Below are 18,482 nucleotides of genomic sequence, written 5' to 3' on the forward strand. Positions count from 1 at the left end.
CATGGGAAACGTGAGATCTCTTCCCAACAAAGTGGACGAGCTGGCAGCGCTAACGCGACATCAAAGGAGCTACCGAGAGAGCAGCCTCATGTGCCTGACGGAGACGTGGCTAACCGAGCTAACCCCGGACTCACACATAAACATGGACGGCTTTCATTTGATCCGTGCCGACAGAACCAAGGAGAGTGGTAAGAAGAGGGGCGGGGGTCTGGCTGTGTTTGTGAACGATAGATGTTGCAACTCCAGACATCTAACCATCAAAGAGACGCTCTGCAGTAAGGACATTGAACTGCTCGCTGTTAGTATGAGACCGCACTATCTTCCTCGGGAGTTTTCACATGTTATTGTGATAACTGTGTATGTGCCGCCCTCTGCTAACGCTGCTGCAGCCTGCGATGTCCTCCATGCTACTACCAGCAGACTCCAAACACAGCACCCACAGGCCCTCTTTCTGATCTCAGGGGACTTTAACCACGTCTCCCTGTCCTCCACTCTCCCCACCTTCACCCAGTATGTCACCTGCCACACCAGGAATACCAACACACTGGATCTACTGTATGCCAACATCAAGGAGGCATACAGCTCATCACCTCTGCCTCCCCTGGGGGGCTCAGATCACAACCTGGTTCATCTCCAGCCTGTGTACAAACCCTTGGTACACAGAGAACCAGTTGTGACACACACAGTGAAGAAATGGTCTGAGGAGACTGAAGAAGCTCTGAGAGACTGCTTTAGCTCCACTGTGTGGGAAGAGCTTTGTGCCCCTCATGGGGAGGACATCGACAGCATCACGGACTGCATCACTGATTACATCAATTTCTGCGTGGAAAACACTGTGCCCACCAGGAGGGTACGGTGTTTTTCAAACAACAAACCCTGGATCAACTCCGAAATAAAGGCTCTCCTGAAGGAGAAGAAGAGAGCCTTTAGATCAGGAAATAAGGAGGAGCTGAGAGCCGTGCAGAAGGATCTGAGAAGGAAAATCAGGGATGGAAAAAACATCTACAGGAAGAAGATGGAGGACCAGCTACAGCAGAGCAACATCAGTGGGGTTTGGAGGAGTTTGAGCTCAATTTCAGGCCACAAACCAAGCCCTAGGGTTGTGGGAGACTTAGAGTGGGTTAACAACCTGAACCAGTTCTTTAACAGGTTTGACCAGCCACCCACCCCTCCCCCAGCCCAGTCCCCCCTGCTGTCAGCCCCACCATCTTTAATGACTGCCAACCTTTCTTCTTCTTGGGACCTCACACCTCTCAGCTCTCAGCCATCACCCACCCCCTTCACTTCTGAGGACTCCATCTCACAACCCCCATCCCCCACCTCCATCTTGTCCCTCTCAACTCATCATGTGAGGAAGGAGCTACGTAAGATCAAGGTGCGAAAGGCTGCTGGTCCAGACGGCATCAGCTCCAGGCTCCTGAGGTGCTGCGCAGATCAGCTGTGTGGCATCATGGGATACATGTTCAACCTGAGCTTGAAGCTGGGGAAAGTACCACAACTGTGGAAGACCTCCTGTGTGGTACCGGTACCAAAGACCAAACATCCAAAGGATCTCAGCAGCTACAGGCCGGTAGCCCTGACATCGCATCTAATGAAGACCCTCGAGAGGCTGGTCCTCAACCATCTACGCCTCATGGTGTCGTCTTCGTTGGACCCGCTGCAGTTCGCCTACCGGCCTGGCATCGGGGTGGATGACGCCATCATCTACCTCCTGCACCAAGCTCTGACCCACCTGGAGAAGCCTGGAAGCACTGTGAGGATCATGTTCTTTGATTTCTCCAGTGCTTTTAACACCATCCAGCCAGGACTTCTGAGAGACAAGCTGGAACTGTCAGGAGTGGACCACCACATCTCCGAGTGGATACTGGACTACCTCCCTGACCGCGCACAGTACGTGAGGACACAGGGCTGTGTCTCTGACAGGCTGGTCTGCAGTACGGGGGCCCCACAGGGAACTGTGCTGGCACCGTTCCTCTTCACCCTCTACACTGCAGACTTCTCCATCAACTCCCCACGCTGCCATCTGCAGAAGTTCTCTGATGACTCTGCCATAGTTGGCCTCATCACAGGTGAGGATGACTCAGAGTACAGACAGTGGACTCAGGACTTTGTGGACTGGTGCCAGCGGAACCACCTCCTGATCAACGCCGCTAAAACCAAGGAGCTGGTGGTGGATTTCCGCAGGCGCAGACCCACCACACGGACACCGGTGAACATCCAGGGAGTGGACATTGAGATAGTGGACTCTTATAAGTACCTGGGTGTTCACCTAAACAATAAACTGGACTGGACTCATAACACTGATGCGCTCTACAGGAAGGGTCAGAGCAGACTCTACCTGCTGAGAAGGCTGAGGTCTTTTGGAGTGCAGGGGACACTCCTGAAGACCTTCTATGACTCTGTGGTGGCATCAGCCATCTTCTATGCAGCAGTATGTTGGAGCAGCAGCTTGTCTACAGCTGAGAGGAAGAGGATAGACAAGCTCATCAGGAAAGCCAGCTCTGTCCTAGGATGTCCTCTCGACTCAGTGCAGGTGGTGGGAGACAGAAGGACTCTGACCAAAATAACATCACTGATGGACAAGGTCTCCCATCCCATGCATGAAACTGTTGATGAGCTGGAGAGCTCCTTCAGTGACAGACTGCTGCATCCTAAATGCACAAAGGAGCGTTACCGCAGATCCTTCCTCCCAGCAGCTGTAAGACTGTATAACCATCACTGCTCCCAACAAAAACCACAATAGCCTACACAATGTAGGATAATATATAATATACTGTAAATAGTCCGGCCTGTTAAGGTTCAACACACAGGCACATCATGTACATTGTATATAGTGTTATTATTAGTAGTATAAAGGTTAATATTGTTTGTTGATTTTATATATATTCTTTTCTTAATAGTGTGAATTATTATATCTTTATTTATATTTATAATAACTGCGGCTGCTGTTACACCCAAATTTCCCCTCTGTGGGACAATAAAGGCTGTTTCTTCTTCTTCTTCTTCTTCAAACACAGGGAATTAGAAATAAAAGCCTGCCTATACTACACTGCAAGCCTACAGTTTCAATTAATAAAGGCCCTGGCTCCACTATTTGAAGAAATGTGGTAATTCTGATCATACAATCCTGCTTCTTTATCGATTCACTGGAATATAGGGATAGGCTATTAATTAAGGGATGAACGTGAGTTAAAACATCCAGTCTTAAACCAAGTCTTTGTATATTAATTAAAAACCACCACTGAATTGATCCTACTTACAAGCAGTGTCTGTGTAGCCCGTGTATAGAAATCACATCAGGATTTAAAACAAACTGCTCATGATCTTTATTGGGAATAATCAATTATATGTTCTCTCTAGTCCATAAACCTGAAAAGGTGAATAGTTAACTCCTAGTTGATGTACTTAGAGTAAAATATTTTCAAGCCAAATATTCTAATAAACAAAAACCATTGGATATTTTAGGAGCGAAATCTTAGGATTAGTATAATATAACTTAAAACCACTTAGTTAAAAATGGCCCTTTTATGTTAGCTTCACTCTGTATTGTTTTGCCTGTTTAATTTTTGGAAACATATGCAGGACCTGCATAACTTTTGTCTTGCAAAATTTCAATGTAAAGACCTTGAAGTTCATTTTGCAGGTCTTTATTTTTATACTGAAAAGAGCATCACTGTGGACTCTCCTATTTGTTCTGGTGATACCCTGCAACTCACTTCACTCAGGGTCACAAGTTTGCAGCATGAAGATAAATTGAATGCAACCTAAGCAGCAATAAATATCAGAATAGAACAACTTAGCTGATTGTATGCATAATACAATATTTGAGCCAACTTCTATAAGTTTGCTATTGCAAAGGGCTCACATTAAAGGTACCGTCAGAGGTGTTGAGGTTATTTAATAGAAAAAAGGGATATTGTACTCATAAATATACAGAGATTAGTGAATAATTATGTCTTCCAACAAACTGCCGCACTCTCATAAACTTAAAATTAATCCATTAAGAATACTTTACTTTTCTACTCGAGCACTCAAACCATTTTATGCAATGTCTTATTCACACAAGCACTTTTTCAACATCTAAATGCTTTCTATTTAATATATACACAGGCCGATGAATGCATCAGGAGGAACTTGGGCCAAGGATACTTTGGTATGTAGACTGGAGCTACCAGGAATTGAACAGCCAACCTTCCAATTTCTAGATAACCTGCTCTACCTTCTGAACAACAGCCACCCCAAAAAAGCGGGCCCTGGATTATAGAAGACACCCCGCTATATTTAAATATTTAATTACAGTGGCTGTGAAGGACATCTATCTGTTGACATGTTTTATCATGTGACAAAGGGTCCCCTTCACCAAAGAAACAAAAACACATCTTAATGAAATGTTGTCCTCACTTTGAGCCTCATCTCCTGAACTGAAGTGAGGGATCCCACATGTGAAAACGTTCATAAACATGCTTATTTATTCCCGACATTGTCACAATTACTTACTGTCAGCAGATTAGACATGCAGCTGACAACAAGCTGCCTAAACAACAACAGTGGGTGTTAAGCTAACATGCCAGCTAATGTTAGGCTCCAGTGTCCCTCTGATAAACACTTATACTTACATTCTCACATTGTATGAGTTCATTCACTAAGCGTCAGAGTCCAACAATGTTAGATCCACTTTCTCCAGCAGCACTTACTGACACAAAAGTTCAGAATATCCTCAGCAACTCATCTCAGTATCGCTGTTATCAGTGAGAAGTGAGCTTCACAAAATTTTACAGCCTCCTCCAGAGTAAATAGATGAGCATGCTTCTCACCCGGCATACAGCTAAGGTAAACAGGAGACTGACAGCCTACCCAGAAAACAAAAGACTCCGGTGCCCCACACCGGATGCACTTGAATTGGGATGGGTAAAAAAAACAGGATTCAGTTGACTGCGATCTGATTTTGTGTCAGTTCAATACGTAAGATCTGTAATCAGTCATCTGCCTGTTTCCTGGGTGTTCACCTGCTAGTCTATTCTTTACTTTACTTCAGTTTTCCCACACTGTCAAACTCATTTTTGATATCATAACTCTAGCCTAATCAATTTCTTGCCCACCTTCTGCGAGCGACTTAGCCTCCATACTGTGTATTTTAAATCTCAGTGTTCTTCTGTCACTCTGTTTTTCAGGCTCTCAACCCACCTCCTCCCCTTTCGCTCGTCACTTAACCTCCATCTTCATCTTCGCCACCACCAGTGTCTACACTCTGGGAGGTCCTGTCCTGACTCCTATCACTGCTGGAATTCTGCTCTGTTATGATGGGTCATCTGAGTCTAATCACCAAATAGCTTAATTGAATTCTGTTTCTCAATAAATCATGTTTAATATTTCCACTGAGCTCTCTGTACTGAACTGGAAAACAGTTCATCAGAAATAATCAGTTGAATTTACTAACTCAAAAAGAAAGAAAATGTTACAGAAACTCAAAATATTTAAGTTAGTATTTTTTTCTAAATACACATTTACACAGTGTATTTAATTACTTTAAGCATTCAAACTTACAGATAATAGCTAATAAATAATTCATACTATCATGTACTATATTAAAGAAAAGTGTCAAATCCTTAAATATCAAAAGCTGGAACCAAATACTTTTGATTTTAGCTTTGAAAATGACTAAAATAATTATTTGTATTGCAGATAGGATCCAAATCATCTAAAATTTTCTAATCTAGCCTTACAACTTTGTTTCCTAGAAATTATGCTATACAACTGTCTTCTAATTACAGTTATGTTCATGTGCGGTTGTAATTTAGTTGTATAAAAAAACAGTTGTTAGGATGCAAAACTAAACTTTCTTTTCAAAGAGGCAACATTTAAAAAAGTCTCACCAATGTTGGGATGCTTGAGCAATCTGCAGATCCTGGCTTCCCGCTCCAGTTTCTGATGGTCTACAAAGAAGTAAAACTATGTTAGCAAAAGAAGGAAGGCTGGGTGTGGTCTAATGAATGCAAGCAAGCAAACATTTCAGCGCGACACAGCTGTTGCTGTGTTCTCTTTTTTCACAAATGACTCAACAAAACTGAAGCATTAACTAATTTTTTTTTCATCAACAATTTACATCAACTGAGGTGGTAACTTTGCTCAAGGAGATTGACAAAGACACGCAAAACTTTTACATATGTTTTCACACACATACACACAAATGAGAACAGCCTGAAGGTTACACTTGTCCCAGATGTCCATTTAACCCCTTTTTACCAGAGGGAGAAGAGGAAAAACAGCATGGAGATGAAACAAGAGTAAAAGGGCAGATATGACAGTAGAAAAAGGGGTGAGGAAACAAGGATGTAAGCAAACAAGAAATAAAAGCAGGAAAGGAAAGACAAGAGAGGAAACGGAGGAAAGACATGAGAGGAAAAGAGAGGAGAAAAAAGAAGAGCAGAAGAAACAAAATAGAAAAGGAAGTTAAAAAACAAGAGGAGAGGGAGTCAGAGCCCAAGAAACAAGGGGGATGGGGGGGTGAGATGTGGAAAACAAGGAGTCAAGGTGGGACATGTCAAAGAAACAAGAAAATAAAGAGAACAAGAAAGGAAACAAAGAAAGGAAACAACAGGAGAAATGGGGAGAGAAAACAAAAAGGACATACATTTTAAAGGAAACAAAAAAGAAGAAGAAATAGGAAAAGAAATAAAAGAGGGAAAAGGGGAAGAAACAAAAAGAGCTAAGGACAGAGAAAGAAGGAAACAAAGAAGAAGAAAAAGAAGATGACAGGAAGAGAGTGGACACAGAAAAGGAAAAGGAAAGGGAATGGTGAGGAGACAAGAAGACCGAAAAGACGGGAGAAATGGGAACAAAAGTAGAGTACAATCTAAGTGGAAAGAAAAGGAAAGGAGTGAAATATCAGGAATGATAGGAGACAGAAAGAGAGAAGAGGAAATAAAAACAGGTAAACAAGAAAGATAAAACAAGAGAGGCATAACACAGGATAAAATATAGCAAAAAGATAGAGAAGAAGAGGAGGAGATGAAGCAAACAGGTAAGGAAATGACAGGAAAAACAAGAAAAAGGAACCAAGGAGAGGAAAGAAGACAAGCAGAGCTTTGGTTAAGTTGAGTGTCTGTGCTGCAGACAGTTAGTCCTGCTTTAGACACAGACGTCTGTGTGAATCCTGCAGACAGAGCAACAAACAATTTCAGCCCAAACCGTCCTGAGTCTGAGACACAAGCAGTTGTGTTTTTAATAAAGGTGGTGTGACGCTGACACTCCCACAGTTCCACCTATCGTCTCATTTCTGCACAGTGCTGTATTTTTAGATGTTTTCAGAGGTGTTTTGTTTCATCTTTTTTTTCCCCTTTATTTGATCAGTGTTATATTGGGAGAAGAAGTAAAAAATCTTAATGCTGCTGCCTCATAGCTGGGCTGTGCTTGTACGTATTTCTTTGGGGAAATGCTTGATTTTCAGTGCACAGATTAGTTCTTGTCCTATGGATTATGACTGAGGCCATCATCTGCCTCTCTCCAAGAAACAGACGTGAAGGCTTCACACGCTGGAATCAAACAAGCACTAAAATATGCTAATGTGAGCTTTCCAATCTGGGATATACACATGATGATGGAATAAATCCTCTGCTGCTGCATATTCCTGAAAACGCACAGAGTATCTGATAGCTTTGTTTTTTCTCTCTCACCTCTGGCCGAGAGCTTTTTGGTGTTGATGATTTTGGCAGCATACTCTTGGCCTGTACAGAGTTTGACACAGCGACGCACCACTGAAAAGGCCCCCCTGGAAAACAAAGACAGGAGACACAGGGATGAGATGGGTCAGCTGCTACATAAGCTTGGTCAGCATCAAAAGGGACATCTCAGCTATCAGACTGACCTTGCTGTCATCCTGGACTCCTTTCTGCCTGCCTGATCTGATAGAGTTTTATTCAAAGGTTTTAGGCAGTTTAGAGTCTTATCCCTTAAAAATACCACCACTGATGCTAAAATGTATTCTGCAGCAGCTGAATACATTTTAGCATCAAATCTGTTGTGTCAGATTGTGTTTCCTCTTACCTCTTCTCTGCATAACCTCAGCCCAACAGTAGCTCAGTGAACCCTAACTATAACCTAACCTAAGCCCTAAATTCAACCACAGCCACATAAAAAACATCATTTTAGAAAGAAAAACACGGCAAAAATGCCTTTTCCTGCAGTGGCACCTCACTTGTAATTAAGAATTTGAGATCAATTTCTGCACTTTTTTAAGCCAAGAAATCCATCTATTAGATAATGTGGAGCTGGTTATATAATCAAACTCCACACAAAGTCCCCTTTGTTGCAGCTATCTTTTCTTGTCTATCCTTTTCCAAGAACAAACTGAGACTATGTTGGGAAGAGAATAAATTAAAACAACAAGCCTAAATTTTCTTAACCTCATATTTTGATCACATTTCTTTGGTTCTCTTTACTATGTTTTTGGATCACTTCCACTCTTACAGAATCAAGTGTTTATAATAAATGCATTTTTCCATGATTAGCAAAGACTGGATCTGACTGCAGAATATAGGGACAAAGTGCTATTATATAGTAGTCACTAATATATAATAAAGTACTCTCCATTATTGCTTTATTTGCATTTAAACAGGAGCATAAATTATAAAATGAGCATAAACTCATCAGGAAAGTGTTCACTGAGGTCATAAATCTAGTAAGCAGCTTTCTCATAGACTTCTATACAACTTGGGTTCTTTTTTCTCCCTCCTGCAGGTTTAAGGCATTTTAACAATGGCTTCATTTTTCAGACACGGGAGACAATTCCATTTTTTATATACATCATATGATTACATCATATAGAACCCAGACTGGCAATTAAGGTTAGGCTTAAGCTAGTCTGGCTGCGTAAGGTGAGCTATGATATGGTCTACTACAGTGACACTGTCACACCAACCCTCTGCATGTCTTCCTTCACTACATCCATGAATCTTCTCTGTGGTCTTCATCTTTTCCTCCTGTCTGACAGCTCCATAGCCAAGATCCTTTGCCCAATATACCCACTGTCCCTCATCTGCATGTGTACAAACCATCTCAACCTTGTCTCTCTAACTTTGCCTCCAAAGTTAGAGAGACTCTTCACTTCATCCTCACAGTTCCACCTGTTTCTCTCTCATTCACACACATATCCTGTCTTGCTTTCATATCCTTGCTTCTGTAACTAGTAGAACACACTTATAATAAAAATGAAGAAAATTTTATAAGCCTCTCCTGTGGAACCAGCTCGGGTTTGATTTGGGAGACAAGCACCCACTTTCCTATTGATAAAGCTTGTAGATAGGGCTGGATCAGGTGACCCTGAACCCTGCCTTAGTTATGCTGCTCTAGGGTCAAACTGCTGCAGGACTTCATGAGACATACTGAGCACTTCTTCTCTTTTTCTTCTCTGACCCTCAGTCTGTTTTTATCCTGTCTCCCAATGCTTTTTTGCTTTTCTCTTTCCCCTCACCCTACAACCGCTCGCAGAAGATGGCTGTCCCTCACTGAGCCTCAGATTTCTTCCTGCTAAAAAAGAGTTTTTCCTTGCTTGCTCATAGGGGCTCATTTGATTGTTGGGGTTTTTTGAAGGATACTGCAGGGTCTTAACTTACAGTATAAAGCACCTCGAGGTGCCTGTTGTGATTTGGTGCTATTTAAACTAAACATGACTAAACATTAATTGTGAATTCCTTGCTTGTATCACTGCTGTGAATGGCAGCAGCCAACAAAGTGTCTTAAAGTAGCTGAGTCAGCAAAAAATAATCCTAAAAGCCCCCCCCCCGCCATCAGTCAACCCACTTATGTGAGAAGTAAAACATCAAAGTTTTAGGAGAATCTACAGCTTTTTAACAATTAACAATCTACACAGGCAACAATGATGCCCCCTGTGGTCACAGACTATATACATTCTGACTAATTGTTTCCATTATTATTTACTGTCTTTTCTCCTCTACAACTGGAATAATTCCAGTGATTTCAGTGGCATGAAACAGGTAAGAAAAGCAGCTTTTCAATGATAAGTACTCTAAGTGTGTGCATTCTGGAGTTTTTAGGGCCACATTTGCTCATCAAACTCAGTGGAGACCAACAGAAATAACCACCTCTGTCATTTCTCAGAGCTAATTTTATCTCACCTCAGCATTGTTACGCAATGAAACACTCACACTCCCCTTAGAGCCCCTGCCTCTCACAAGCTCTCCAACATGAATATATTATGGGGATACGGGGTGACTAAGCATGACACTTGCTGACATCCTGCCGGTTGGTGGGAAAGGCAGCAGAGCTTAAACATGACAGGTGATCTGCAGGGCAGGTGGGAATCAGAAGGAGGGCTGGATCGAGGTCCAAAACCTGGATTAATTTATCTCTGAGTGTAGCACCTCTCTTACCTAATCTTCTATCTTCTCTCTCTCATAATACAATAAAATGGATGCTAATTAACCAGATAGAAAATGCTTTTAACCTAGAAAAACTTTTAGTATCAAGTCTATTCCTTCATATAATAATAACAATATGGCAATCTCCCTGGCAACTCCATCTGGTAATGAAGAATATGACATGAGGTTAAAATCTTACATCATTAATCTCTTTCTACAATGTTTGGATGCTGGAGTCTACCAATTTTGTTTACACCTGTAGCAAGTTGCTAATTTGCCAAAACAAAAAATCCATTTGCAATAAATGCGGCTCTAAAAATTATTTCCATCTCATAATCTGCAAATATGCAAAATTAGCAGTTCATAGGCACTCCTGATGAGCTGTTTGGCCATAGTAGACAAATCTGGCATAGAACAAAGACAGATTTTCAGGAGAAAAACTTAAATAACTTTTCTTTCTTCTTGTTTTTACTGGCTTGAAGTCTTTTGAACTTCTTGCTTCTACATTTGGGATGTCACAATAGCAGATTTCTACCTGACAATTAAAGTGAAACATATATATCATAGACTAAGATAAACTTAAGCACATTAAATCAGTAGTGGAAGAAATATAGTAGCACTCTATTTCAGTAAAACTAAAAATACTAAAATAATGTTTTTTAGTTCTTTGTGTGTGCTTATTGGATTATTAGCACACACACAACTTTACACTTACAGCCACTTTATTAGGGACATTACTGTTTGTTAACACAAATATCTAATCAGCCAATCAAATGGCAGCAACTGAACGTATTTAGGCATGTAGATGTGGTCAAGGTGAACTTCTAAACTAACCATCAGAATGGAGAAGAAAGGTTGTTGGTGCCGGATGGGTTTAAGTGAATTTGCTGAGAATTGTAGCCTCAGTTATCCCCCACAAAGCTCAAATGATCTCAAACTGGTTTCTTCAAGATCACGATGAGTTCCCTGTGCTCAAATGGCCTCCATAGTCATCAGATCTCAACCCAAGAGAGCACCTTTGTGAAGTGGTGGGATGGGAGATTCCCATTATGGATGCGCAGCCAACAAATCTGCAACTGTGTGATGCTGTCATGTCAATATGGACAAAAATGTCACAGGAATGTTTCCAGCACCTTACTGAATCTATGCCATAAAGAATTAAGGCAGTTTTAGGCAAGCTTTCTTATAATTTCTTTAAGTAGTTTTGAGGAACAGTTGCCCAGGCTTCTTGAAGGAAACTCTTCTTTGAATGCTGGCTGCCTTTTGTTGAAAAATTAAGATGTTGCCAATCAGATGCTTTCCAGATGTTACTGGATGGTGGATCAAAATCTGAGCATACTTTTCTGTGTTTATAATTGCATCATCAACACCACTGGCTGAAGTGCAACCTCAAACCATGACAGAGCCTCCACCATGTGTTACAGGTAGGTGTTGGCACCGAACATATTGATAATGATTTGAACCAACCATTCATTTTCTTCTGGGTCAGCCTAAGCAGAGAAACCCAGAGCTCCCTGGGCTTTTCGGCTATGAACCAAAAATTTCTGATATTTCAGATATGAAGTTGTGCTTGCGGTACTTCAGCATGTAGCTAGCGTTACAGAAGTGGAGTGAGCATAATCAGAGTAACTTTTCTAAAGGTAATTCCAAAGTCAACATTTCAAGCACTGGCTGTAGCTCAGGAGGTAGAGGAGGCCATCCACTAATTGGTAGGTTGGTGGTTCAATTCCTGCTCCTGTCTGCATGCCAAAGTATCCTTGGGCAAGATACCGAATCCCAAGTTGCTCCTGATACACTCACTGGAGTGTTGATGTGTGTGTGAATGCTAGATTGAAAAAGCAGTCAGATGTAGAACAAAGGGGCTTTTATGAATGTATGGGTGAATGTATACATGTTGTCACTGCTAGGTTAGGTCCTGGAGAGAGAAATATGGCACTCAATTACATCATACATTTGCTTCCGCTTATCCTGTTCAGGGGTACGGGGGTGGGCTGGAGCCTATCCCAGTTGTCATAGGGTGAGAGGCAGGCTGCACCCTGTACAAGTCACCAGCCTGTCACACTCAGCACTATGGGCAATGTAGAATCACCAATTAACCTAACCTAAACACATACCCTCTGCCCTTGTTTTCTGTATATACCTTCTGAATGGAATATCTGGAAATGTCTTCCATTTTTGTCCAATGAAAGAGTTATTCTTTTTTTCTTTATTCAAATCAAGATTCATAAAACATGACATTAGTATTTAAAAGTTGCTTGGTTAGAAATGAAGTCAGGCAATGAGCGGTCATAAATTCTGTCTTTACATCTGCATCGAACGCTCATGAACCCAGGACATGGCAGAAAGTGACAACACAAGCAAAGCAGCAATAAGTCTCTGTTATCAGCAAGGGCAGCTGCTGCTAGTATGACCATTGTCTTTAACTTATCACTTCATACACGCACACACGCGCGCGCGCACGCACTCACGCAGAAGGCTGGAGATCACAAAAATAACTGAACTTAAAATGAACATCAAAGGTTTAAAACTGAAACCAACCACAGCACTCACAATTTACTTTTTTTCCCTCCACGGCTGGCTCTTGAATAAATGTTCCTGTGAGGCAAACATGCAGAGAGATCCTCTCTACCCACGCACAACCTGACAGAGACATTGAGTTCACTTTGCCTCTACCCACTGTGGCACCCATAGCCTCTTCAGTCTCAATTTGTCTGCATCTTATTAGGGACCACACATCCCCAATCTCTCCGTTTCTTTTCCTTTTTAATCTCAAGACACACCTCATTAGATTTGCAGTAGATCAAGGGCAGTGGCAGCATTATTCTTTGACTTCTCTGTTAAGCTTTGTGCCACTGTGATTAAAGCCAGTTGGTGATGAGGGAAGCTTAATTCCAACACATCAGGTTTTTTTTTTCCTGATAATAGGCCTGTTTGTCCCTAATTAGCCTTTGGGCGGGGGAGGGGGGAGGGGGGGGGGGGGGGGCTGCCCTTAAGTATTCCTGGGCTCAAACAACCCTATCTGGCTCATGCATTTGAAGAAGTCCAAAAAGGCGCCCTACACTGAGGATTTGGGTATAGAGGAGGCTAATTTTAGTTTCTCCAGACCAGCGTGCACTTTGTTGTGAAAGGATGGAGCTGCATCCATCACCACAGATGTGCAGACCTCGATTCCTCACGCTCTGTACGGTTACAGGACGGGGTCAGGCTGCATGCAGGAGACTTTGGATAATTAATATAACAGCGGCTTACTTGCCAAGCTCCTCGTACAGCTGGTATTCATCTGTAAAACGCGTGCAAGTAGTCGTTGCCATGATGTTTCCTCCTCTCCTCGGACGGGTGTGCGGGTGCCGAGTCCGAAATGTACGGTGCGTCTCTATCTCCACACGGGAGGACCTCGATCTCAAGTCTCCGCCCACCTTAGACCTCCGGACGGCGGAGTGCTTCAACTGCAGCCCGGCAGACACGCGCACGGTCCCGGATCGGACGTCAGTGGGCTCTCCGTTCTGCCAAGGAGGACGCACTCTTTAAATACCACACGAAATGGTAATGTGAGCTCACCACATGACGTGTCTCTCCGGATACAAAAAAGGAAAAAGAAATAAAGAAAAGGGAAAATCAAAGGCTGGGACTGAGCTGACTGAAGAGCGCGGAGGAGCGCAAAATTTGATTACACCTAATAAATCGTAAAAGGAAGAGAAGCCTGAAGGATATAATGACATTACTGCACTTGGAACTGAGTGAGGGCGCCGTGTGAGTCTATTTTTAGGCTTCAGTGAGGAGTCCCTCAGTTAATCACAAAATCTAAGAATGCTTTGCATATTAACAGACATGATAACAAATAAAATAATCAAATAAAATACTTTTAATAAAACGGTGGGAAGGAGGACATGGGCGTGTCCACATATAGGACATGGGGTATTCCCCTCTATACTTCCCCCTCCCATAAAATATTATTGTTAGTTTTAATGTTTTTGGATTCTTAGTAGAAATTAATATTTCAGTGTTATATAGCTTTCTGCTTCAACATCCACTATTATTCTCGATGCAAATATCGCACTTTCTACTCCATAACGTTTATTTTAGAGGTACTATTTATTTAAAGCAATACAGTAAAAATAGAAAATAAAAAAAAGAGTCGTATCATTTTTACCAAGAAGTCTTGTCGTGGTCCATCCCAGCATCTCTGCATAATTATTTTGTATTGCTTACTAATGTTTGTGCGCTTCTAGCTACCAAAGGTAAGTCAGGTAAGCATGATAGTAACATGAATCCTGTACAGATGTTGGACTAAGGAAGATTAGACGCAACACTGACTGGCTGCACCATCCTGTGGTTCAAGGCGGTGGTGGAGGTGATGGTAGTGGTGGCAGGGAATTGCTTTTGGGTCCATTTATGGTACTTTGCATTCATGCTGCACTTATGGTAAATATTGTATAGGTAAATGGCAGGTGGTGCAGTTTACTAATCTGACATTTTAATTAGGCTACTTACTAGACTACCTGTTTAGGCTGTTTGTTAGGCTATCTTTCATTATGTAAGCCTAAAGCCTTGTTAGGCTACTTTTCAGATGAAACACATTTATAAGCTCCTAAAAGACAATATACTGTTAGAGCAGACATTTCCAAGATGTGAGCGCCTGATCTATGCAAGAAATGTGATTTAAATAACTGTAATTACTGGAAGGTATTTGTTATCATAAGCTAATTATCCTATTTGTTATCAATAGGCCAAATAAATACACAAATAAATGGTTAGATGCAAAGTTATTATAATTTCTTATTATAAGTCTGTTGATAAATCGATCCATACATTTTCTTCTGCTTATCGCAGGGGCAGCAGCCTAAGCAGAGAAGTCCAGACCTCGCTCTCCCCACACTAAGGCATTCCCAGGCCAGATGAGCTATAATTTGTCCAGCGTATCCAGCATAGGAGATGCCCAGAACACCTCACCCAAGAGGCATCCTAGTCAGATACCCAAACCATCTCAAGTGGCTCCTTTCAGTGTGGAGGAGCATGGATTTGTGCAGACAACCTTTATGGAAGAGACATCAAGAGAACAGTTTACCATGCCCAGGAAAGGGTTACCAGGGCCCCACCCTAGAGCCAGGAAAGGGGAGGGAGCTTGAGGGAGAGCACCTGGTGGCCAGGCCTAAGCCCATGGGGCCCAGCCAACATGTCCTCCAATGCAAAGGACTTTCTATCAGTCATTTGTGCAGACCCTGAAATACGACCCATACCAGGATTTCCAAAATCAGCACTCCTACCTGTGGCTTCACATGACATGTGGTCATGTCCATGGGTAATGTTGCCATAGCTCAGGAGATAGAGTGACTGAAACTGAGCATAGACATTTAGTGCTATTTATTGTTTGAATAATCAATGTAACAGGACACACCTGGGCAACAAAACACATCTGTCAAACAATCCTCCAATACTTTTGCTCACAAGAAAAAAATGGGTGGCTTCAAATAAAAGGTGCTATCTTCTGAACTGTGTATCAGATCAAGATGTAAATATCTGAAAATAAAAGCTGAGCTCGCGACCTCCAGCCCCCAACAACCCTGAACAGGATAAGCGGAAGAGAATGGATGGATGGATGGATGGATGGATGGATGGATGGATGGATGTTGATCTTTTGTCTCATCTTTTAATGTTAAACCCAAATGTTTTCAGTCTACAGCAGAAATAAAGAGATTGTTCCAACTGTTCCAATACTTTTGGAGAGGACTGTATATCCATTGAGTCATGTTAGAGCTATGGTAGTCATTTAGCTAGAGCTAAATGGCATTCACAAACAATTTATTAACCATTAATTTAATGTCTTAACAGCCTATTGAAGCATCAGTACTCGCAATTAAAATCTACATCACTGATTAATGTGAAGTTAAATGCTCATGTCAAATATGCTAATGAAGGTAGAGCTACATAGCTTGCATAACATATAAAGCCAGCACAAAAGAAAAGATTTTGTCCCAGACAGACTCTCTGGTATACACAGGAAGAGACTAGAAGTAGCGTAGCAACCAGATGAATGTTAAATGAAAATTCAGGGACAGGCAAAATAATCATTTGTGAGTGGGAACAGAGTAAAACTACTCCTAACATTACACTTAAACCAACCACCAATGGGAATATCACTGAATCTATCAGCCACAGATATGAGAGCAGTATCAACTACACTGCCCTACGTTAAACAAGAAAGCCCAAAGTATTAAATGATGTCTTTAAAAATATTTTGCAGGGAAAGAAAAATTCAATAAACTGGCTGTGGTCTGGGTTCATTAGGCAGATCAAGTATCTACTCTTGCCTCCAAGAATAAACTATTCAGGCTTACTCCATTTTGCTTTCTGTTTTTCCATCTTCCATTTTCCATTCTTCTCTTCAACACATTATCAGATTATTATTTCCATCGCCACAGTGAAAAGACAGATGAGTCTGAAGATGAGTGGAGATAAGATACTTAATATACAAGACGTATGAACGTATATGCAATGCAATGCAGTACAACAATGATGTTTCCTAAGTAATGAGGACCTTAATACATTCAGGTTTTTAGTCTATTTGCTTTAAATAATTGACCAGTTTTTAATTACACAAGCTTTAGAAGGACTCTAATTATGACATTTATACTGAGATTAAATTTATTGTGTTGTGCAATTGTCCTTGTGCTGGTGTATACCTGCCTTGAAAATTATTTGTAATACTTTCTGTTTTGCTGTTTACAGAAAAGTGTATGTAATGGACTTGCTATTACAGCAGTTGTATCTCAATTGTGACTGTTTCACCCGATATTTAAAAACAAAGAAGTTTTCCTTATTAAACTCACACCTTTTCATACAAGCACTTCCATCTGTAAGTAAGCTAAGTGTTTTTTTTTTACTGTCTACTACTTACACACATTCGTGCTCCAACACTTGCGTCGGAGAACAACTTGGGGTTCAGTATCTTGCCCGAGGATACTTTGGCATCCAGCCCAGAGCAGCCAGGAATTGAACGCCAACCTTCCGATTAGTAGGTGACTGCTCTACTTCCTGAGCTACAGCCACCACAGCCTATTAATTATTACTTTAATATAAAGAAGTGGATTGAGAAAGTTATATAGTAATGTATTAGTAACTGTTGATCCAAAGGTTCAAGGATACTTGGATTTATAGGATAAAGAGCTTCCAATATGGAAATTTAGAATGTTTGCACAGGGTCCTATCTTCTCATGAGAGGCAGTTGAAAAAAGTGGAGATTGATCGGGCTGGCATTAGGACTCAGATGGCATCAGTAGTAACAAGGCTGGTCACTGGTTCATTTGGATGTAGAAGAGAAGAAACTGAAAGTGTCAATGCAGGAAACTGTGGGCAGTGCAGGCTGATGAGAGTCAGCTGTGCAGTGACAGTAACCTGCTGAAATGCCCAACACTACAGGTGAGGATGAGAACAGACACAAAAACGTGCTCCACATGTCTCTTTGGTGAGCAGAATAAGTGTCCAGAGTCGCTCTTTGTGGATGTCATTTGCTCCTGCATGAACAATGACTTTGTAATGCCAGGCTGCTCAGTAGATCGGTCCTCTGTGTTTTGGACAGTGGCTCCTGGGAAACAGTGGGTTATGGCTGAGCTTGTTACAACATCTTGAATTACTGAGTCACCAATAAGGAGTGTGGTCACCTGCCATGTTTGAAGTCTTGCAGACTCTGAGCTGGTTGGTCTCATGGAGTACCAGGGACTTTTACTGGCTGCTGGACATGCCACGATCTCAGGACCTTGGCTGGCCCTGTAGGAGGTCGGTTCCAGAACGACAGTGGGCAGTTATCAGTGTTCCGTCCTCCCCAGCACATCAAACCTGATGGATCCCAATGGTGGAGTGCGGGAGAATTTTCTTCCTTCTGTCATCTCCCCCTGGATGACAATCCATGGATCAGAACATACCAGCAGGGAGCATGTCTGCACTTTGGGCTTTGCTCCAAGCTTGGGCCACAGGCTCAAAGAACTTGTTTTCAGTTCACCTCTGCATGTCTACATTTGACTTTTCAATATCTACAAATGCTTGCACATTTATTTACACATTTACAAATCTGATTACACACAGAGATTTCGATATGCACAGATTTCCACA

At 41.8% G+C, this 18,482-nt stretch overlaps 1 protein-coding gene across 1 annotated transcript in view; it reads right to left on the bottom strand.

The window, feature by feature from the left end:
* The window catches only part of camk2b2 (calcium/calmodulin-dependent protein kinase (CaM kinase) II beta 2), a 76,610-nt gene extending 62,720 nt beyond the window's left edge, over positions 1–13,890 (bottom strand). The window contains exons 1-3 of the mRNA XM_030742582.1: positions 13,626–13,890; positions 7,674–7,768; positions 5,874–5,933 (exon numbers count right to left, since the gene is read on the bottom strand). Of these exons, the coding sequence (XP_030598442.1) occupies positions 5,874–5,933; positions 7,674–7,768; positions 13,626–13,687 (217 nt within the window). The 5' untranslated portion in view covers positions 13,688–13,890. The remainder of the gene's footprint in view (positions 1–5,873; positions 5,934–7,673; positions 7,769–13,625) is intronic.
* Positions 13,891–18,482: the final 4,592 nt, after the last annotated feature.

The sequence above is a fragment of the Archocentrus centrarchus genome, chromosome 12 (genome assembly GCF_007364275.1).
Source record: "Archocentrus centrarchus isolate MPI-CPG fArcCen1 chromosome 12, fArcCen1, whole genome shotgun sequence".
Classification (NCBI taxonomy): Eukaryota; Metazoa; Chordata; class Actinopteri; order Cichliformes; family Cichlidae; genus Archocentrus; species Archocentrus centrarchus.